This window comes from Castor canadensis, chromosome 19 (assembly GCF_047511655.1).
Source record: "Castor canadensis chromosome 19, mCasCan1.hap1v2, whole genome shotgun sequence".
Classification (NCBI taxonomy): Eukaryota; Metazoa; Chordata; class Mammalia; order Rodentia; family Castoridae; genus Castor; species Castor canadensis.
In genome coordinates this window covers 1,154,124-1,176,498 of record NC_133404.1, presented here as the reverse complement: position 1 = coordinate 1,176,498, position 22,375 = coordinate 1,154,124, and the positions used below count along the sequence as shown (strand labels likewise).

Sequence of the window (22,375 nt, the reverse complement as noted above, 5' to 3'; positions counted from 1 at the left end):
CATCAACACCTGTAACTGCCTTTTTTTCCCTCTGGGTGCTGGGCATCAAACCTGGGGCCTCACCCGTGCTGGGCAGCTCTGTCCCTGAGCCCAGCTCCAGCCTGCTTTCTCATACAGCCGTCCAGGGCGGGGGACGTAGCTCAGTGCCCAGCATGCACGAGGTCCTGTGTTGTTTACTCAGGGCACCATGAATAATAAAATAATGATAATAAATGCCATCCTACTGGGTACAAAATAGCATGTCATTGTGGGCTTGATTTTCATTTTTTTTTTTTAATTTTTCCTTTGAATGGAATTCTTTTTGTTGTTTGGCGGTACTGGGGTTTGAACTCATAGCTTCACACTTGCGAGGCAGGCGCTCTGCGGCTTGAGCTACTCCACCAGCCCTTTTTCGTTTCTCTGTTGACTAAAGCTGTCAGACTGGCTTCACGTACTTTGGGGACATTATCGTCCTTGGAAAAATTCAAGTCTTTTTTGCCCATCGTTAAGCCGGGTTAGGCCTCGGGGTGTGAGCATTTGTTTTTGAGTTGAAGCATTCTGTATGTATTTTGGAGACAAGGTGCTTATCAGGTATGCAATCTGCACATTTTTTTTCTTCGACTCAGCAAGAGAATCTTTCAATTTCTTGCTGGTATCCTTCAAAGAATACTTTTTTTTTTTTTGGTAGCCCTGGGGTTTGAACTCAGGGCCTCCCCCATGCTTGCTAAGCAGGCACTCTCACCCCTTGAACCACTCCACCAGTCCTTTCCGAGTTAGGGTCTCGTGAATGTCCCCGGGCTGGCTTCAAACCACTATCCTCCTGATCTCAGCCTCCTGAGTATCTGGGATTACAGGCAGGAATCACCAGCACCCTGCAAAGCGTACATTTTTAACTTTGAAGAAGTCCCATTTATTTGTTGGCGTCTGGCCGCTGTCTGCCATGGGCCCCTGAGGGCTGCAGACTGCTGAGTTGGAACAGAGCCCACGTCCCTCCAGCTTCAGAGCCCTTGCTGGGACCCCAGAGGTACCCGTTAACCTCTCTGGATTAAAATCTCTTTCAAAGCCCAAGGTCAAGTCCCCTCAAAATGGAAATCCAGCTCTACCAGTCACTCACCCTAGGGAAAACCACTCTATTTGACCCTTTCTGATAGCAGAGTCTGGTGGCGTGGAAGGTCTGTAAGGACCCTGAAACCTGGAGATGAAATGCAGAGTCCCTCGCACAGGTAGAGAGAAACCAGAGGGGTGAGCTGGACACGGGGGAGCCCATGCCAACTGTTGCCTAAGGGAAGTTGTTCACAGGCGTCCCCCTCCCCAATCGCCCCTCCCCACGGGTCTACTCACTCCCTAATCAGACCACACTTTGGGGTTGGGCACAAAGGGCCCCTCCAAACCTTTCTGCTTCAAGATGGGGGTGCACCTAGCTACTGATAATGAACCAAGGACTTCTTCCCGAGTCTGCAGCCCATCCAGCTGTGAGTGGAAAAAACAAGGCCCAGAGAGGGTCAGGACTCAGTCCAGGCCACACAGACCTCAGGGATTTCAGAGCCCACTACCTCCACTGGTCTGCTGGACCCTCAGCGTGCGCCATCTGCCCGGGCAGGAGGAGACACAGTTCTGTCAATGTCCCAGGAGAGGAGGCAGAGGATGCAAGGACCCTAGATCTTGGAAGATGGGGCCCCCTGACCCTTTGGGACTGCCTTGCAAACCACACGCCCTCGATAAATCTAACAGCTGCCTTCACTGGGTGCTTGCAGGTGCCCAGACCAGTGCTAAGACATTCACACATGCACTGTCTATCACATGGGGCCTCCTGACAGCCCCGTCAGACAGGGATGAAGTTTTGTGACATTCAGGGTCACTAACCAAGAGGAGCTGAGCAGGTTCTCAATCCAAGCCCACAGACTCCAAAGTCAGCATTCATCAAACTATGCTGACCCCAACTTCTGGAGACCCCTCTGGTCCTCAGCCCCAAGACAGAAGTCCCCCTTTGCCTGCCTCATCCGGTGGGAGAGTCAGAGCCTGGCAGCTGTCTCCTAAGCCGTGACTCGATGTCGGTATCACAGTGCCCCTGGTGGCCACTCTTCCTCTCCTGCGATCATTGAACACTGAGGTGCAACCCACTGCCTGAGTCTAAAGGTTCCAAAATGAGAACCCACTTCCTCACTCGCACCTTTATTCTCTTCGAAGCCCTCCTGAGGAGTGGGAGAAGGCAGACAGAAAACATCCCTGACTTGTAGGTCTACAAGAGGCCCAAACACCCCTATCTTCCTGTCCTCCTGTCACAAACCAGGCAAACACGCCAGGCACCAGTGGCTCACGCCTGTAATCCTAGCTGTTCAGGAAGCAGAGCTCAAGAGGATCGTGGTTCAAAGCCAGCCCTGGGAAAACAGTTTGCAACACCCTACCTCAAAAAAAACCCAACACAAAAAAAGAGCTGGTGGAGTGACTCAAGCGACAGGAATGCCTTCCTATCAAGAATGAGGCTCTGAGTTCAAAAGTCAGTGCCACAAAGAAAAAAAGAGTCAGGCAAATAGGAAGCTCTGGACTCCGCAGAGCCACAGTGACTGGAGGGCCACACCAACCCAGCTCCCCGTGCTCCTGCAGGCCTGTGTGACCTGAGTCTGAGTTTCCTCATCTGTAAAATAAAGCCCAAAGCACCTGCCTTCCCTCGGGGATAAGATGAGATGCCCTGTGCCTAGGGTGGCCGTGTGTCCTGGGTGGCTGTGTGTCTGGAAAAGCACCTGCCTTTCCTGAGCCTCAGTCTCCTCTTCCATAGGCACCTGGCCTTCACCTGCATTCCCTCGCTCAGTCATTACGTAAGACATGAGGCACAAAGGGAAAACTGAGGCTCGAAGGAGTCAGGCAACACGCCCAAAGTCACACAGCTGGTAAAAAATGGAGACAGGATTCCAACCCAAGCAGCCTGGCTCCAGGTGCCGGCTCACACCAACCGAGTCACAGTGTCATCCAGTGAAAGACGGACACGACAGTGCCTTTTGTGCTATGAAATCCACAGTATTGTGTACAGAGGAGGAAGAAATCAGAATGGTTAGGAATTAGTCATTCAAACACAAGGCAAAGGTGGGAGGCTGTTAGGTCCACCCTGGTAGACTTCCTGGAGGAGGTAAGGACTGAGTCAAATCACACCTGTCACAATTGTCCAGCAGTCAGAGAGACTGGTGGAGCTGGCTGCCTTCAGGAAAAGCAGACATTTCTGAAGGGCAGGCCGGGCTGTCACAGTGATGAATACGCTGATGGGTGTTCACACAGGCCAGGCAAGCACTAAGAGCTCTGTGTGGATGACCTCCTGTAACCCCCAAGGCCTGATGTTAGTGTGGCCCCCTTTCCATTTCAGGAAACTGAGCTCCAAAGTTTCCCGAGGCACCGTGGCAACTGAAGGAGGAAGGACTCGAACCCAGGCAGCTGAAATCAGGCCCTCTGTTCCTCTCCCAAGCTGCAGCCCCCAGCAGGGACCCATCTCCAGTCACGTCCACGTGGATGGCCCTAGGGAGAGAGCAAAGCATACCTTGCCCAGAGTCCCCAGCATCCAGAAGGTGTCAAAAGGGACAGTTGCCGTGTCTCTGCTGCCCCCTCCTGCCCCAAAGGAGAACTGCACAGGGCAGCACCCTTGACCAACACCCAGCACTCCTCCCTGTCATGGAGCTGGAAGGGCCTCGCAGCCACCTGGGCTTTTAGTTGTGTGTTGTTGATGGGCAAAACATAGCTGTGTGCATTTGTGGGGTCGTAAGTGACAGAATTTCCTTCTCTTCCAGGTTGAATGGTAGGTATATGGTTGTGTTCCCAAAACAGGGTTCAGAAACAACAACTGTCGTTGACTTTTCGCTTTCGGTCTGTTTAAGGCCAACGCTTTTTGTTAAAATGCAATAAAAATTAATCAGCAGCCTGCCTGGAGAGCAAGGTCACACTGCTGCCCGAGTGTCTAAGGTTTACTCTTCCTACCCTAAGTGCCGACTGTGGCATGCTGGCCTCATAGCCACCACCAGCCCATGGACCACACTTTGAATGGTGCCCGTCCAAAGAGGCAGACAGCTGCCACAAGTCCCTGGGCTGGTGACAAGGAATCCGTCTCCTCAGCTGTGCCTCTGCAGACCTGTGCCACTTGTGTGACTCAGGTCCCCTGTGACTCAGGGTGCAGCTGGAGCAGAGGGTCACTGAGGCCAGAGAAAGAGCTCCTGGGGACAGTGCTCAGAAACCAGCCCTGGGCACAGCCCACCACCTGTGAGGGACGGTGAGGAGCAGGAACTCCCGAGGCTGTCAGGCAGGACGAAGGGACACCTTACCCCCCCCTCCACAGGCACTGGTGAGACCTGAGCCTGAGCTAGAACCCAGGACAGCCTGCGCCCTGGGAAACTCTGTCTGTGGTGACTGTCCCAAAGTACCTCCAGACCAAAGATGACTCTGGAGCCGTCCTAAGGAGCTGGACCACACGTGGGGGACAGTCATTAAACATCCACCTGGGCCGTCCTCTCCCTCACCGCTTCCCCAGCGGCCACCGGCCTCTATCACCCCCACAGAGGCTTTTCTTCATCAAACTCCCATCGTGTCACTCCATGCTTGGAGCTGGAGGATGAAGACTGTTCTAGAAGATACATGGCCATTAAGCTATTGAAACATGGCTACTGGACGTGCTGACATGATAATATTTTGGATATATTGGGTTAAATACAGCATGCTAGTTAGCTGAGTGCAATGGTACATACCTGTAATCCCAGCATTTGAGAGGCTGAGAAAGGAGGATCCTAAGTTTGACCCAGCCTGGGCTATAGAGAGAGAGACTCTGTCAAACAGAAAAACAGCTATTAAAATTAATTTAATTATTATCTAACTTTTTTAATGCAGCCCCTAGAAGGTCTGAAATAAGATCTGGAGGCCAGGGTGTGGCTCAGTGGTAGAGCACTTGCCAAGCGTGAGCGAGGCCCTGGGTTCAACCCCCAGTGCAGACAGAAAATTAGCTTGAATGACCCAGGTGGTTCACATTTTGCCTCGATTGCCAGTGCCGCTCTGAGTTAGGCACTGCTTGCTCTCCACCTCGCACACGCACACTCTGTTCCACCCGAGTTCCTGCAGCTTTGGGGAAGTGGAAGCCTCCCTCCGGCTGCCCACCCGGCCCAGCCCCCGCCAACAGACCTCCCTCTGCGGAAAGCCCACTGCAACACTGCAGGTCTGCTAGTCCACCAGAAAGAAGACTGTCCTTATTCTTAATTTTTAATTTTGTTGGTGGTACTGGGGTTTGAACTCGTGGCCTCCCACGTGCTGGGCAGGTCGTGCTCTACCACTTGAGCTGTTTCTGCTTCAGGTGATTTGTTAAAAGGGGTCTCTCGCTTTCTCCCAGGGCTGGCCTCAAACCACAATCCTCCCACCTATGCCTTCCTCGTAGCTGGGACGGCAGGCATGCATGACCACACCCGACTTACTGATTGAAATGGGGGCCTCAATAACTTTTTTCCCAGGCTGGCCTCTTGCTGTGATCCTCCCAGTCTCTACCTACTGAGGAGCTGGGATTGCAGATGTGTCCTACCATACCCAGCTCAGAGAGGAGACTGTAAGACTTAGGACTGGGTCTTATTCATCGAATGCTTGCAGAACGACTGCACGCTGGATGAGTTAATAAGGAATGAATCTATTCCACAGGAAAGCAAACACCGAAAAACAAAACAAACTGCCACACCTGGGAAGGACCAGGCCATCCGGCAGGTTATGAAGCCTGCAGCATGAGGTCAAAGCCCAGTCCAGCAGGAACACTCAGTGCCCATGCTGGGTGGCAGGCTGGGGTCAGCCATGGTAGAGATCCAGCCCTTCTACCAGCTGCACACACCCTTCAGACACCAGTGAGGTTTAATAGTGCTACTTGGACCTCAGAGTCACTTAAGCCTCCTCTGCTGAATCCAGGACCACGAGGGACACACAGCGAAGTGACTAGAGAGCCCCTGGGTCCTGCACCTGACAAGGCCGCACCGTCTCCTCCAGACGCTGTCACTCAAAGTGCCAACAGGCCAGGCCTGAGGATGAGGCTGGGTGGCGACCGAGGGAGGCGGGGGCTGTGGGGAGCTGGACAAGCCACTGTACATGACCCAAAGGGACAGCGGAGATGGCAGCCGACGACCCCATTGGGTACATTCTGTGCAGGTCCAGTGGTCTGGTTTAGGGTCTTGCACTTGCTTGGCAGGTGCTCAACAGCTTGGGCCACGCCCCCAGTCCCCCTCCCCCACCTTTTTTTCTTAAGAGCTGGAGTGTTGCCCAGGCTGGCCTTGAACTCCTGGCCTCAAGGGATCCTCCTGCCTGAGCCTCCCATAGGTAGCTGGCTTCAGGTGTGAACCATCACGCCTGGCCTTGTGATTTTTAAAGAGAAGTCAGAAATCTCAGAATTTTTTTGTAATGCTTCCCAAGTTTAAAATTCTGTACATCACATTCCTTAAAATGTACCCAAAGGAGATGAAAATGTACGTACGCAAGACCTGCACACAGGTGTGTGGAGCACTTCCACTCATAGTTCTCAAACTTAGAAAGAACCGAGATGTCCCTCCGTAGGTGAGGGTGCAAAGAAGCTGTAGACCACGCAGACGGCGAGCAGACCGGACTGATGAGGCCGCGGGGGAACCTCAACTGCACACTGCCAGCCGGAAGGCCACCTGCTGAATGACCCAACTCTGTGCCATTCCAGAAAAGACGGAGTGAAGAGGCCGTGGGGGGCTGGGGAAGGGACCGAGTCACTGGAGCACAGACGGTTTGGGGGCAGTGGCCTGGTAGTTAATGGTGGAGGCAAGTCACTACACATTTTCCAAGTTCACAGACTGTCCTCTGCCAAGTGCAGACTGTAACGTAAACCCTGGACCTCAGGGGTCAACACAGCCTCGTGGATGGGAACAACTGTACCCTCTGGGGCAGAAGGGTTGTTTGGTTTTGTTTGTTTATTTGTTTGTTTGTCTTTTGGGGTGGGGATAACCACCCCATTTTGTGGGAATGGCTATTGTTTTGGTTGGGTTTGTTTTTGCAGTACAGAGATTTGAACTCAGGGCCTACACCTTGAGCCATTCTACCAGCCTCCCCCCCTTTCTTTTTGATGGGTTTTATCAAGATTGGGTTTCACAAACTATGATCCTCCTGGGCTGCCTTTGAACCGTGATCCTCCTGATCTCTGCCTCCTGAGTAGCTCGGATTATAGGCATGAGCCACCAGCACCTGGCTGTTGTTTTAGTATGGGGTCTCCTTATGTTGCCCAGGCTGGTACTGAACTCTTGGCCTCAAGAGACTCTCAGACCTGAGCCTCCTGAGTAGCTGGGATGACAGGGCTTCTGTTAGTGAGAGAGGGAGGTCTGGGGCTCTGGAAGGATCACTTTGCAGTGCATGGTGGGCCTGGGTCAGGGCCAGTGGAGAGCAACACCCCAGGGAATCCCAGGGAGCTCTAATCCTCCGGCTGGCCGGCCCCAGCCATGGCTCCCCTGAGGGAGGGTGACCTGCAGATCTGATCAGTGCCAGGAAGGCTGCAGGAGGGGCCCAGGTAGCCTGAGCTGGTGACTCTCACACTGGCCTCTGCTCGCTCATGGTCACTGGGAGCCCTGATGCATGAGGACTGCACACTGCTGTTCCCTGGCTCCAAACATGGGACAGGTAGGAGTCCCCCCACCTAAGCCAAACCCTCACAAAGCCAGCAGGCCTCCGAAAGCCCCTCCCCCATCAGCCTCCTGCTGAGGAGCTACGTCACCATGTTTCCCGAGGAAAAGATCCCAGGCCCTGTGCCAACTCTGACCCTCTCTGCCCCGCCTTTGGGGGGCATTACTGGAGGGCTGAACTCGGGGTCTTGTGCTTGCTAGGCAAGCACTCTACTACCTGAGCCCCTCTGCCAGTGCTTTTGCCTTGGGTATTTTGGAGGTGGGATCTCACTTTGTGCCTGGGCTGGCCTGGACTTCATTCCTCTCGATCTCCACTTCTCAAGTAGCTAGGGTGACAGGGGTGAGCCACCGGTGCCCAGCTCTGTCCCCTTTTGCTGGGCGTTTGTTATGCTCTGGGTGATGGTCGTGCCTGACTTTCACCCTACACAGGGAGTTTAGGGTCATACCAAACTGACAGACTTCATGGCCACTGTTTGGGAATCCAGACATCAAGCAATGTGCCCACAGCCACATACCCTGTCCTCTCTGAGCTTCGGCATCCACAAATGTAAAAGCCCAGTGGGTTTGGTGCTGCCTGGGGGTCCTTCCTAGTCTAACAAGCTGTGCCTCTCTGGAAACATCAGCTGCTGCCTTGGAGTCCAGGCCCCCCACCCCCAAGCTGATGCACAGCCAGAAGGAAAAACAAGGCAGAGTGGAGAAATTGGTGGTAGCTGGCGTGGCCAGCTGTCCCCAGGACTGCACCAGGGACAAGGAGGATCCAGGCCTGGGGAGACCAGGGGAGGCCATTGGGTAAGGTGGGAGCGAGGGTGCTGTGGAGGGGAGAGGAGCTGGGGCTGGAACTGGAAGTGGCTGGGGAAGGACCACCCTCTGCAGGGAGATGCCCAACAGACATGCTTAGGGGACCCTGGAGAAAGCTGGCTGCCTACCAGGAGGCCAGCAGCTACAGACGAGGAGCAAGTGTCCTGCCCTGCCTTGCGACAGGCTGCACACTCATTGACAGAGAGAAGCAATCAAGTTTTTATTACCCAGAGAAGGCAACAGAGTTTCTGGGATGTCAATGGTTTCTAGCCCCTCACCTGTAAAGACGGGTCCTTCTCAAGTACCTGCTAGGCTGGGGAGGAGGGAGGGAGCCAGGGGAGGCAGGCAGAGCTACTGGGTGGCCACTGTGTCTGAGTCAGACCTGGGATTGTGGCTGGGGGCAGTGACCCCATTAGCAGCTCTTGGAGGATGGTGACTCAAGGTAAGACCCACCTTCCAGGAAGATTCAGCACTAGATGTCAGAGTGAGGCCGGAGGGATCATATGGCATGGCTTATTCATTCAACAAATTCTTTAGAGCCAGGCCTGAGGCCCTGGTGACAAACTTCCCCTCACCTTAGAGATGAGAAACTAGAAACCAGAGGGAGGAAGTGACTACCCCAAGATCACACGGTTATTAGAGACCAGCTAGCTGAACTTGAACTCAGAGCCTGGGGTCCTGTGTGGCTGCACTGCAGCCCCCCAGGCTGCACGTGGAGGGAGGCTTGCAGCTGGCACAGGCGTGGCCTGTGCACTCACAGGAAGCTTTCTAGAGACCTTTGGTTCAGATCAGACTCCAAGCATGACGAGAGATCATTGCAACCTCTCGCAACTCGTGTCCAGATGTGAGTTTTGCCTCCGGAGGTGATCCTAACCGAAGCAGGAGGGAGCCCCTTCGCAGAGCTCAGTCCCCAGCACCGCGGCAGGCCTGCGCTCCCAGCCTGGCTTCTTGTGTTTGTGTTAACATTTCCCAGTGAATGTCAATGGAGGCTGGAGAATAAGTCAACACAGGTCTCACCATAAATGACAAGGCTTGTTAGCAGAGTAAACCGTGCGCTTAGCCTGTCTTAGAAGAATCTTTGCTGAGTAAACAGAAGGAAGGCTTTGCTTGACAGCAAACAGAGCCAGGAGCTGAGCCGTCTGCCTGCCTGCCAGGGGTGGGAAGGTGACTCCAGCAAGCGGGCCACAGCCACAGAAGCCAGGACCGGCCTGGGAGGGAGGGAGCCAGAGCGGCCTTGAAAGCCCTTCATGCCAGAGAGTCAGGCCAGTCAGGCCAGAGAGGGCCTGGGGCCTGTCTAAGGCACACAGCTGGCCGAAGGAGAAGCAGGCCTCTGTCCAGGGCAGCCCTTCCCCCCCCTCCCCAACCCCGGGAGCCACTTCTCCCGGTCAGGAGGCAAAAACCCAGACTCTGAAAGGAGCAGCAGAATGGAGGACCCAGGAATCCTCCCCTTTGCTCTGAGGTGTTAAGACACAGATACCTGACCAGGTGACTCAAGCCTGTAATCCCAGTTACTCGGGAGACAGCGATCAGGAGGATCACAGTTCGAAGCCAGCCCTGGGAAATAGTTCGAGAGACCCTATCTCAAAAATATCCAACACACAACAGGGCTGGTAGAGTGGCTCAAGTGGTAGAGCGCCTGCCTAGCAAGTGTGAGGCCCTGAGTTCAAACCCCAGTGCCACCAAGAGAAAAAAAGGAGGCGACAAGAAAGCAAAGCCCTATGGTAGCAAGCCCAAAGTGACGATCATGTAGGTGTCTACACTGATTCCATGTTATTCTTGGGGGCAGTGGATAAGGAAACAATCCCGTGTAGCTCCTGATGTCTTAACACACCTCTAACTTCCCTGACAGCCTTGTTTACACGAGGTTCTCATTTTCCCAAGTAAAGAAACATCATGGTCTGAACTCTTTATCCCATAAACTTGTTAGTCTCAAAACTAACTTGGGTCCAACCGCTGACTTATAAAATCATCTTCACTCACTTTTTTGCCACAAGAAAACATCCTACAGCTGTCCACGTTTAATTTGTGGATTCCTTTCCTCTAACTCCAAAGAACTTGAGAGCATAAAGTTCAAACATGCAGTAACGTCAATAAAAAAGCCACCAACATTTAAAGTTGTCATTATCAAGTAAAGAAGGAGGAAGCAATTTCATCACCCACTGGACACTGAATTTCTCAGCAGCCGAGGGTGGCAGTCACAGAGAACGGGGGCTGCCAGTTCTCCAGAGGACACAGAAGTTCTCCTGAGCCTCACCTGACAATAGGTCTTATTTAGGGGACACAGCAGCACCTCCACCGGTTATCTGATGGAAGCAGAAATGGTTTTCAGGTGACCATTTTTCCCAGCAGCCTAGGAGGGAGCCAAGGGTGTGCCTCGTTGCACAAGGGCTTGGTGACGTCCCTCTTTGTTTTCAGACAAGAAAAGAGCTTGGTGTATGAAGAGAAAGTCAAGTGCGCTAAGTCAATTACAAGGGAGGGACGGGTGTGACAGCACGCTTGACTTCCTTTTGCTGGGTCACAGGGAGGCACACAAACATACCTGTCCTTACCACAGCGAGGCTGACTCACTCGGTCCTTGCAAAACAGCAGCTCAGCCCTGACTGTGGGACTCATGTCCAGCCCAGGAACCAACCAGCCGGGCTCCGTGGCTCACACCTGTAATCATAGCTTCTCAGGAGGCAGAGACCAGAAGGATTGAGGTTCAATGCTGGCCCAGGCGAATAGTTCCTAAGGTGCTATCTCAAAAAACCCTCCAGGGAAAAATAAAAAGGCTGGTGGAGGGGCTCAAGGTGTAGCACCTGAATTCAAGCCCCAGTACCGCAAAAAAAAAAAAAAAAAAAAAAAGCCATTCAAGGGGCTATTCCCAAGATTGGCCACTGTGTGGCAGCACTGAGCCATCATCGTTACAAATTCCTTTTGCCAGCAAAAACCACTCCAATCTACTAATTTCATGAGTCCTGAACATTCAGTATTTGACTTTCCTCATAAATATGTAAAAGGTGCAAAAAGAGAGTAATCCCTGCAATGGTAGGAATTGCTTCTCTGATTCCCTTTTTAATTTTTTTTGATGGTACTGGAGTTTGAACCCAGGATTTTGTCCTTGCTGGGCAAGCACTTTATCATTTGAGCCATTTTCTCAGCATCAATTCATCCCATGAGAGAGTGAGGAAATAACTCTTTCTTGAGACCAGAAAGGTCTCACTATGTCGCCCAGAGTTGTCTCAAACTCGTGCACTCAAGTGGACGCACTGATTCTGTCACCTCAGTCTCCCAGGTAGCTGGAGCGCCAGTCCTGCACCTCCATGCACAGATACAGCATTTCTTGACACCTTTCTTTTGGGGGGAATGGGGTTTGAACTCCGGGCTTAGTGCTTGCCAGGCAGGCGCTCTGCCGCTTGAGCCAGGCTCCCAGCCCCGGCTATGGCATGTTTTGAACAGGAGCTGTGTTCCCATGCACCTGCTAACTGAATCCTTCGCAAATGCTCTGAGGTAGGTGTCACCATGCAGATGACAAACCGGAGGCAGACAGAGGTTAAGTAATCCATCAAAGGCCACACAGCCCTATTTAGCGGCTGTGGGATTGGACTCAGCCCAGGCAGTGTGACATGGGACCATTTAAATGGCGTTCCCACAACTCTCGGGGGCCTCCTGCCAGAAGAGCTCTCGGATGGCTTGGACACGGCTCATGCGGCAGAGACCTGGTCTTTGGGGAGGTAGGGTGAGGGGGTGGAGCCTTTAGGTGGTGAGCACTGTGGGAGGTAACTGGGTCATGGGGCACCACCCTCAGAAGGGCCTAATGGGGGTTCGTGAGACTGGATTAGTTCCAAGAGGACCTATTGTTCGGGGTCCCCCGAATCTCTCTTCCACACGTCATGATGCCACCCAGATCCAGCCAGAAGGCCTTCCCCACAGCCAAACACACGGGCTACCCAACCGTGACCCTGAAGGCTCCGGACTGTGAGCTAAAGAAACCTCTTGACAAAATACGGTACCCAGAGCTGGGGATTTGATCACAGCAACAAAACACAGACGAAGGCAGGCGCCTCGTTCACACTCCATCTCCAAGCTTTGTACACCTCGGCAGCTGTTTCTCCTCTGTAGAAAACACGCTTCCATTTTCAGAAAGTTAAAACCAGTGTGTTTAACTTACGAGTAACACATGCTATAGCTGCCAGGTGCCAGTGGCTGACGTCTGTAATCCCAGCTCCTCAGGAGGCAGAGATCAGGAGTATCGAGGTTCGAAGCCAGCCTAGATAAACAGCTTGTGAGACCCTATCTTGAAATACCCATCACAAAAAAAGGCTGGTGAAGTGGCTCAAGTGGTAGAGCGCCCGCCTAGCAAGTGTGAGGCCCTGTGAGTTCAAGTCTCAGTACCACCAAAAAAAAATACACATGCTATTTTTTTTTTTTTTTTGCAGTATTGGGGTTTGCTTTCCTGCATTTCACCATTGCTTCTTCCTTTTGGTTTAGAGGTGAGTGCCAGACTTAATTTGTTTGGCCTTCCCCAAAGCCAAGCTCCCTATGGCCTAGGACTCCAGGAACAAGAGGAGTAGGGTTTGCTCCAACCCTGCAGTTTCCAGAGTGCATAACTGTCAGCCTCATCACAAGACCTTGTTAAAATAGGGATTCCTTCCAGGTGTGGTGATGCAGGTCTGAAATTCCAGCACCCAGAGTTGAGGCAGGAAGACGGTGAGCTCCAGACCAGCCTGTGCTACAACATGAAACCCTCAAAAAACGATCCCTCAAGTGGGCACAGTGGCATGCCTGTAATCCTAGCTACTTGGGAGGCCAGACAAAAGGATCATGGCTCAAGGCCAGTCCAGGCAAAAATTAGTGAAACCCCATCTCAATGGAAATAAGCTGACCATGGGGACTCATGCCTGTCCTCTCAGCGACAGACTGGGGAAGTGTAAAATAGGACTGCTGTCTGGGCTGGCCCAGGCATTAAGTGTAACCGTATCTCCAAAGGAACCAGATCAAGAAGGGCTGGGGACTGACTCCAGTGGTAGAGCACCTGCCTAGTAAGTGCAAAGCCCTGAGTTCAAACTCCTGCACAGCTATTAAAAAAAAAAAAAAAAGAAAGGATCCCTCTCCCCAAAAATAACTTCCTGCTGTCTCTGGGAAGCCTGTGAAGGGGCACAGGAACTCATGAACTGTTATTTGTTTCACTCTGTCTTCTTTGTTTGCTTTTAACAACTTCCTCGGAGATTTAGCTAGATGATAAAGCCAGAGGTAGAACACATCACAGGGCAAGGCTGCGCACACCTGTAATCCCGCCTACCTGGGAGGCTGAGGCTAAGGGAGGATTGCGAGTCCCAGGCCAGCCCGGGCAACATAACAAGACGTTTACCCAGAAAGAGAGAGCAAATCATCTGTTTGTCTCTCTGGGCAGAGCCGCCTTCTGGAAACGAAGGAGCTGGGACAGCCAGCGAGCACGCACGTCCCCAAAGTGAAGGGGATGGCAAGGAAGCAGATGCCATGCTGTCGCCTAGCAACCCACCTAGTGTTGCTCTGCACCCCTCAGCTACAGCCCGAGGCCATGATTCCCGGGCCAAAACCATGCCCAGTCCCCTTCCTCTGGCTAAAGAAAGCGCTGGCATCTCAGCGGCCTTAATCCTCTCACCAGCGCCCTAGACCAGGGCTGCAGCAGACTGTAGCTCGCGGGGCCAGTCGTGAGCATGCGCAAAAGCCGTGGAGTCCGTGCGCCACCTAGGGGCCCAGAGGCCTCAGAGCAACTGAGAAGTTCGGCTTCCCTCGGCCACACTCGGCTTCTAGACCCGCCTTCCGCCCCGCCCACTCCTCCCAGCACGAATGGTGATTGGTGAGCGGCGGGCTATAAAAGCGTGAGCGCGGACGCACGAGCCTTACGCATGGAGGGCGGGGATGCGGCGCGATCTATGGCGGACCGCGGGTTTCTCCTCCGCCCCCTGGCGTCGGGCTCCCTGCTCTCCTGCACTTTCTGCCCGGTACTCGGCGGTGTGGACGTGACGGGTCGCCGTCCGTGCCGGACCCCGTGCCCGGAAGGGAGCTCCCTGTTGACCCCCGGCGCGCGCAGGCTTCTCAGATGTCGCCCACAGTCACGGGCCTCCTTGTGGACGATGTCGAGTGGAGGGCGGCCCTGGGACCGGCGTCTGCGACCTCCCACCTCGGTCCTAAAACGCACCCCAGAAGGAGCGCGCCCCTTCCCCGTCTGCTGCAGTGGGAAGAGCATTTGCGGTTCTCGACACGAGGGTCCAGTTAACCCGGCCCTGTCCACCCGGTGGTGCAGAGCACGTTCCTCCTCCTGTCTGGGCTCTGGTTTCCTCCTACTGAAAAGGCAAACTCTCATAAAGGAATGTCGAGGGCCAGCAGTGAGCCCGGTGTCGGGATGAGTGCTGGGGACGCAGGCGGTCATCAGGCATGGAGCAGGAGGCAGACAGGGACCACACAGCACGGTCAGCCACACGTTTTGGGGAGCTACTGCAGGGAACAGGGGGAGGGAACTTAACGTAGCCTGCGGTGACTGTGGAGCTCTGAAGGATTAACCGGAGGGTAGAGGTCACACAGGAGGACAGCAAGGGTAAGATCTGGAGGGTGACAAATGCACACTGCTTACTGCAGTTCACCTTACGTACAAGGCAGAAGTGTGGGAGCTGCAGCAAGTGAACTGAGTGGGCTCGGGGCCCCACAGCCGTCTGAGCGATCCTGTGCCCACCCTGTGCTCTGATGCAAGAAAGAGTGACGATCTGACAGGGACTGTCCGATGCAGGCTGTGTGACATCTGTGATCTGACTTTGAGGGATATCTCCTTGCCCTGTTTCATTAACACTGAAAATTCCAATCTTCCCGTTGGAGCGGCCCAGGATTAGCTCAAACGGAGTTAGCCAGGCTTGCCTGAAAAGTTGAGCAGAGAGAAAACTGGCCTGTAAAGTCACAGAAGTCAAGGGTGGGTTGGTTGTTCGTTTGTTTAGGCAGTTTTGCTGTGCAGCCCAGGATTCCCTGCCTCAGCCTCCCAAGAGGTGGGGTTACAGGTGAGTGCCCCTGTCCCCCATCTGGTCACTGAATCTTAGAAAAGCACATGTGCAGGGCAGTCATGGTAGACTGATTGCTCGGTTGGGCACTTCATCCTGCACCAGCTGTGTGAACCTGGCAAGAGCCTCAACCTCCTTAAGCAGGTTTAATATAAAAACGGGTCCTGGAGCTCTGAAAGGTAGAGCTGGGGCTGGAAGAAGGCTTGTTACTTACGATGTGTTCCGCAAGCCACGTCAATCACCTGGTCAGAATGCTACACTATGCGCTGACATCACGGGGGAGAAAGGATCTGGAGCAGTTACACCAAGTTGTCTTTAATTCTTTGATTTTAAATTAGTGCTTACCTTTCCCAAAAGGCAGTTTTAAATTTTCATGTGGCTCCTTGCTTAATTTTCAGATGAGCTTTAAAAAAAGTAATTGAAGTTTGGGTTTACTAATTGTGTTGTGCAAAACATTCAATGACTTTTTGTGTCCTTCGCTGGCTTGTCATGAGTACAGTTCTCTAGGAGAGCCTTTAGCCCAATCCTGGCTTCCTGCTGACAAAGAATGAAAGGAGCTGGCCGGGTGTGGACCCAGGTATGCTTCCAATAGCCACAGGAGAGATGTGAATAGTTTGAAAGCAGCAGAACATTCAAACACTGTGTATACTTTTGAATGACTGTGTGTGTGAAATATGAAAAACCAAACTGGTCTGACTGGGAAGGATGGAGTGGGGACGGGGTTGGGCACAGGCTTGGGCTTGTTGGACCTGGGGATCAGGGGTGCCAGCTGTGCTCCTTACATGGCACGCACAAGGCAAGCATTTGAGATGGCAAGCCAGGACAGCAGGTCTATTACCTGTGCCCGCTCCTGATATGATTTTCATTTTGCAGATGAGGCTCTGGAGTAGAAAGTAGGTGGAACTGGACTTACCTAATTAGTTTCAGACAATTCTTTGGGTTCTAGCTATATCAAGCTGGTGTTTTGGTGGCACTGGGTTTTAACTCAGCACCTCATGCTCTACCTCTCATGGCATTCCACCAGCCCTTTTTTGTTGATGGGTATTTTCAAGATAGGGTCTCATGAGTTTTTCCTGTGCTGGCTTTGAATTTCCACCCTCCTGAAGAGCTAGGATTACATGGGGAAGTCACCAGTTCCTGGTTTCAAGGTTTCTTTTAAAGGCCACCAGAGCTACATCATCATTGGGGTCTTTCTAGAGTATTTTAGTTGTCAGTAATTTGGGCAATTGAGTGTTATTTCAGTGGCCCTCAGGCATTTTCTGCTCTTCTGGATGTCCTCTCCCATGTTATGGTCTCATCACAGCCCACCTTTCTTTCCTTCGTGAGCACAAGTAGGTATGCGCCCCACAGCTACTTCAGTCTGACAGTTAAAGCCCTCCATCTGTGATTAGAACCATTTCAGTACTGCCTGGTGGACCTTCGAGATTAACAGCACTGCTCTGGACACTGTCTCCTCTCTGCTGATACACCTACAGGTGAGCTGTAATATACACCAGCTAGAGCCAAATGTGGGATTGGATGACCATACTCTTGGCCAGCCAGGGCTACATGATCGATCCTGCTATTCCACAGGTAGTTGTAGGAACTTGTACAAGTGCTCCCGAACTCTGGAGGGAGGCTCAGAGCGAGCTCTGCTTCTCTCTGCTGGTCTCATGCCCTCACCCACTAAGTGGAGACAGAAGTTAGGTTGAGTCTCTCATTTCCAGATGGCTGGCGCTAACAGGTGCTCTGAACACACACCGAGTTCCTAACAATCTCGTGAGGTGCCTTGGCACTCTGGAAAAAAAAAACTCTCCAAACACAAGCGCAAGTCTGCTCTCATTCACTTCCTAAGTGTGCTCAGCATAGTTCTGGGGTTGTACAAGGCAGGTGCCCAGGAAGCTTTCTGAAGCTGGTGTAATACTGCATACCCACCCTCTCATTGCAGGGACAAGCCCTACTAAGGCACCTGATCCTGCACCCCACCTGCACTGCCTTAGTCAGTGCCGCAATATTACCTGCCTTCTTATTAGTGTCAGGCTTGTGGAATATTCCCACCTGGTGATATGGCAGGGATAAAGCCTAGCACATTGTGACACCGTCAAAGCGGATGCATCAGAAGCAAAATCACCTTTGCACAGCAGACTCCCAAACTATCAAACAGGACAGCAGCAGAGTCCAGCTTTTTATTGAACAAGCTGCAAAGAGGGTTAGTCAAAAAGACCAAAGCCCATGTCATCGTCAGACTCCTCAGACTCTTCCTTCTTGGCTTCCACCTTCTTCTCCTCAGCTGGGGCAGCAGCAGTAGAGGGGGCAGGACCTCCTGCTGGGGCAGCACCTGCTGCAGGAGCAGGACCCCCAGCTCCGACATTACAGATGAGGCTTCCAATGTTGACATTGGCCAGGGCCTGAAACACACATGTACATAAAAAGCTCAGTTCAGTATTTATAAAGCACTCACCCAGCCAAAAACAAGGTACTCTCCCTTTCCAACTTAAGAAACCAAGTCTCAACATAAAAAGCATTTCACACAGCTCTTGCATTGCTGTATATAAAGGCTACACAACTAACTGTACACAAACCCACACAGCCCTAAAAGTTAGAAGCTATTATTAGCTGCACTTGTCAGAGATCAGGTGACCTGTACAAGGGAAGGTGGCCAGTGTACAAGGTTCCTTGGGCAGGACCCTGCCTTACATAAACTATCTGTAAGGGCTCACTAAACCCAGGTTCCGTGAAGCCACGTGGGGTGCCATCCTGGATGGGCTTTCCTTGAACAACAGGTAGTACTGGTCTCCTGGGTAACCCCTTCTGATGATGGCCTGTGTCAGACCTGCTTTACCCTGTCACTCAAGAGGGATGGAGAGACCAGAATCTTCCAAGACTCCAGGCCGACGCCTTAACTACGTGACATAAATGCTGTGAGCTGCACTGAGGTCCCCAGGGGGCCGCGCACCTGACCTACCGGCCGGTCCTTCCCCACCGCTTCCTCCAACCTTACCTTTGCAAACAGGCCAGGCCAGAACGGTTCCACATTCACGCCGGCAGCTTTAATGAGGGCGTTGATCTTATCCTCCTGAAACGAGCAAAATGCCCATCAGCTTTCGCAGACAACTCCGAGACACTCAGGGGGCAATCGAGCCGCTCCAGAAGCGGCTACTGACCCGCGTTGATCCCGTCCGCGCGCCCACCCGCCTAGGTGTGGTGACACGCGCACCCCGCCCAGCGGGGAGGCCTGGGAGGCGCGGCGGAGTAGACACAGGCCGCAGGGCCGCTGAGCACGCGCTGCCCCGAGCACGGGCCGCACGTGGCCCGCGGCCGCCCCCGCCCCTCCACGCCCGGCGTCCGCGGCCTCGGCTGGGTTCCCTCACCGTGACGGTGACCTCATCGTCGTGCAGGATGAGCGCAGAGTAGATGCAGGCGAGCTCGGAGACGGAGGCCATGGTGCGGACTGCCGGGCGCGGTGCTAGTCGCCGGACGAAGTGAGAACCTCACCCCAACGCGGCCTTAGCCTCCTCGGAAGGACCGAGCACCTTGGCGGCAGCTGAGGAAAGAAAGCTGTGCGCCTGCGCGCAGCGTCTTATACGGCCACGAGGACCAATCGGCGCCCCGCACCGGGCGGAAGAGGTGGAGCCAGGGACGAGGGGCGTTTCCTGCGCAGCACGTAGGTCCCGCCGTGTGGATTCAGTTTCCCAGCGCTTGCAGGTTCCGCTCCCCGGCTTTGGGTAAAATGTAGCGCGCGGACGTTAAAAAGGCTTTTAGAGGAAGGCTTTGGCAATGGCAGGGGCTGTGCTGTGCAGGGGCCTCTTGCACTGTCGCCTAGGTAGGAGGGGACCTCCTGAAGGCGGAGCCCGCTCCCTCTTGGGAGGCCCCAGTGCTGCACCCCGCCCCCAGGGAGGTAAACACAGGAGGAAGTGGGCCAAAGTGGAGACGGAACAGGACACAAGGCGTGGCGTGTCACAGCCCGACGGGTGGTTCACCATAAATCCTTTTTTTGGTGGGACCGAGGTTTGAACTCAGGGCTTCACACTTGCAGACCAGTTGCTCTACCACTTGAGCCACACCTCCGGCCCATTTTGCTCTGGTTGTTTTGGAGATGGGGTCTCATGAACTTGTTGCCTGGGCTGACCTCAAGCTGCCATGCAAAGGATCTCGCGTCCTAACCAACCGAGCAGCTAGGGTTACAGTTGTGTCCACCACGCCCGGCTTGTCATAAATTCTTAAATTAATTGCGTTAACCGATGACGAAGGAAAATCTGCAGAGCTCTCACAGACCGGAAAATCCACGTGATAAAATTCCACAACTGCTCAGAGACTTAGAAAACTGGAATAGGAAGTAACTTGCAGATCCTGATAACAGGTGGTTACCAAAGATCTAATGGTGAACCTTTTCAAACATTGCTTTTAAAGCCAGGAGCAGCCACGAGTACCTCGGTTCTCTGCTTCTGTTTCAGTTACCTCTTACAGTTTAGCATCTCTTTAAGAAACAATAGGAATCTTAAGGATACATAGATAATATAGTTACTAGTCAGCAAGGTGTCCAGATCCAAGACGGACATACAAACCCTGCCACAACCGAACTTAAAAACAAACCTCAGCTTGGGCACAGCTCGGTGTGGAGCGGCAGGCTAGCATGGGTGAGGCCCTGGGATTGTTTTTGGTTTTGGAGGGGTTTGTGTGTGTGTGTGTGTGTGTGTGTGTGTGTTGTTGCCGGGATTTGAACTCAGGGCCTCAGGCTTGCCCACATCCCCAGCCTGAGACCCTGGGTTTGACTGCCAGCCTGGAAGAGACAGTAGGACACCTCACCCAGGAGCTCTGTATGAAAACAATGTGGCTTCTGTAAATAGCAAGAAGGCTTTTTTGTTTTGTTTTGCTTTTTTCAGTGCTCCACCTCTGAGATACCCCCGGTCAAGATCATTACTTTTAAATTCATGGAAACATTCACCATCCCCGGCATCACAAAAGAACGGCAGCACTTGATGAATGTGAGAGGCAACCTGAGTAGAGCCACAGGCTACGCTCACACAGGACAGGAAGCGCACGGGGGAAACCGATCACAACTCCATGTTTCCCATGGAATCTAACAAGGTGGCCTTACCTTTTAAACGGAATTATCAAAGGTCAAAAATAAGCAGGGGATTTTAAGCAGTAAGACTTACTTAATGTAAGTTCCATCGATGGCACAGACTTTTAATTTACCACTGCATTCCTTGTGCTGCAAACAGTGCCCAGCACTGAGAAGGCACACAAATACATACATACTAGATGACTTTTTTTTTCATTTTTGAGACAAGACAGGGTCTTGATGTAGCCCAGGCTGGCCTGAAACTTGAAATCCTGCTGACTCAGCCTCATAAGTGCTGGGATTATAGATGTTTGCCACCATGCTCTGAGTATACTGGATGAATTTTAGAATGTGTATTGTTATGCAAATGGACCAGCAGAACAGAGAACCAATAAGTACACTGTCACACATGGGAACTTGGTGATATCAGAAGTGTAGCTTTACAAATCCAAGGTGGGGGTACTTAAAAAATTGTACCGGAGAACCTGGGTGTGGCTCAGTGTTGGAGTGCCTGAGGTCCTGGGTTCAATCCCATGCACTGCCACAAATCAAAAACAAAAGCGTCATAATCAAAATGGAAAAGAAAAGTCACAGATTGGAAGATCTGAAGCTTAAATCCAGAGTTTGTAAGGAAATCCTGAAGCTGGGGATGTTCAATCCCCAGAATTGGAAGAAAAAAAAAAAAACAAGCACATAAAATCCAGCATAAAAAAGTCCTACACACCAAAAAGTCAGAGGACTAACAACTAGTTACATGCAAAGATACCAGTAAACAATCCAGAGACCCCCAAACTGGCCACTCAACACAGCCCAAGGCCCCAGAACTCACTGAACCATCAGGAAACAGAGCTGATCACCGGGACACCATTTCACACCATCAGTGCACGAAACAGCTCATCACACCAAGTGCAGGAGAGTACGAGGAACGAAACTACCCAATAGTGCTGGTAGAAACGATAGACTGGCAACTCACTTTGAGGAGGAACTTTGTGAAACTGGTTAAAGCTGTTACATGCCAGCCTAAACTAGAAATTGTGGTCTGGTTTCTACCAGACACACTCGGGGCTGTGTGGAGAGGGTCCGAGCGCGAGGCTAGTCCCTGCCCTACTGTCGAAGGAAAAGTGCAGACGCTCTCAGAGGGGTAGACTGGATAAGAAGCAAGGAGTCATCCGGTGGAGCGAGTCGGAGGAGTCAGTCAGTCCCGCCTTTTGCTTCTCCATACTGTTTCCTTAAGTGCTTTTGGGTTGAAAAAAATCATACAATTTAAAGCTTGGAGATGAAGACACTGAATTTTAACTAAGATCAATCATGTAAGAAATTAGTTAAGCTATTTTAGAAAGGTCAAACAGCATGGTTAAGTTGAGAGCTGTGATGGTAGGCGAGGGTCACTGAGCAAGTAACTCAGTCTATTTCTTCACCCTACAGGTGTTACAAGTAATCTTTCTACTGGGTGCGGGTTCTTCTGCAGCAGTGTGGTGAGAACCATTTCAGCAAAGCGTGGATGGCACATGCACAGCCCGCTGTCGTACAAGGGCTTAGAGGGTTCCATACAGTTACTGCAGATCCCACTATCCCACAGTCCCTTACCACAGCGAGAACCTCCTACAAAAATGTTTTCAGCCGGTGCCGGTGGCTTACGCCTGTAATCCCAGCTACTCAGAAGGCGGAGATCAGGAGGATCATGGTTCAAAGCCAGCCCAGGCAAATAGTTCATGAGACCCTATCTCGAAAAACCCTTCACAAAAATAGGGCTGGTGGAGTGGCTCAAGGTGAAGGCTCTGAGTTCAAACCCCAGTACCACAAAATAAAATGTTTTCGAGGGGTGTGAGATAAAGGAGAATGGTGGAGGAGATGAATTCAAGTATGACATATTTGACATATTGTAAGAACCTTTGTAAATGCCACAATGTACC

General features: G+C 52.4%; 1 protein-coding gene across 1 annotated transcript; it reads right to left on the bottom strand.

Annotated features, from left to right (window-relative positions):
* Window positions 1–17,569: 17,569 nt before the first annotated feature.
* On the bottom strand, window positions 17,570–18,965 carry Rplp1 (ribosomal protein lateral stalk subunit P1). The gene is made up of 3 exons (XM_020182179.2): window positions 18,769–18,965; window positions 18,399–18,473; window positions 17,570–17,805 (listed from the first exon to the last, which is right to left on the bottom strand). Exons 1-3 carry the CDS (start codon window positions 18,838–18,840, stop codon window positions 17,608–17,610), a joined length of 345 nt encoding a protein of 114 aa, XP_020037768.1. The 5' UTR covers window positions 18,841–18,965; the 3' UTR covers window positions 17,570–17,607.
* Window positions 18,966–22,375: the final 3,410 nt, after the last annotated feature.

What these genes read in the sequence shown, in the direction of transcription:
- Rplp1 (XM_020182179.2), bottom strand. Translation starts at nt 18,840, where the DNA reads ATGGCCTCCGTCTCCGAGCTCGCCTGCATCTACTCTGCGCTCATCCTG. An exon ending in ACGATGAGGTCACCGTCACG is followed by an intron (nt 18,474 to 18,768) that starts GTGAGGGAACCC and finishes TGCTCGTTTCAG; the next exon opens with GAGGATAAGATCAACGCCCT. An exon ending in GGCCTGGCCTGTTTGCAAAG is followed by an intron (nt 17,806 to 18,398) that starts GTAAGGTTGGAG and finishes TGTGTGTTTCAG; the next exon opens with GCCCTGGCCAATGTCAACAT.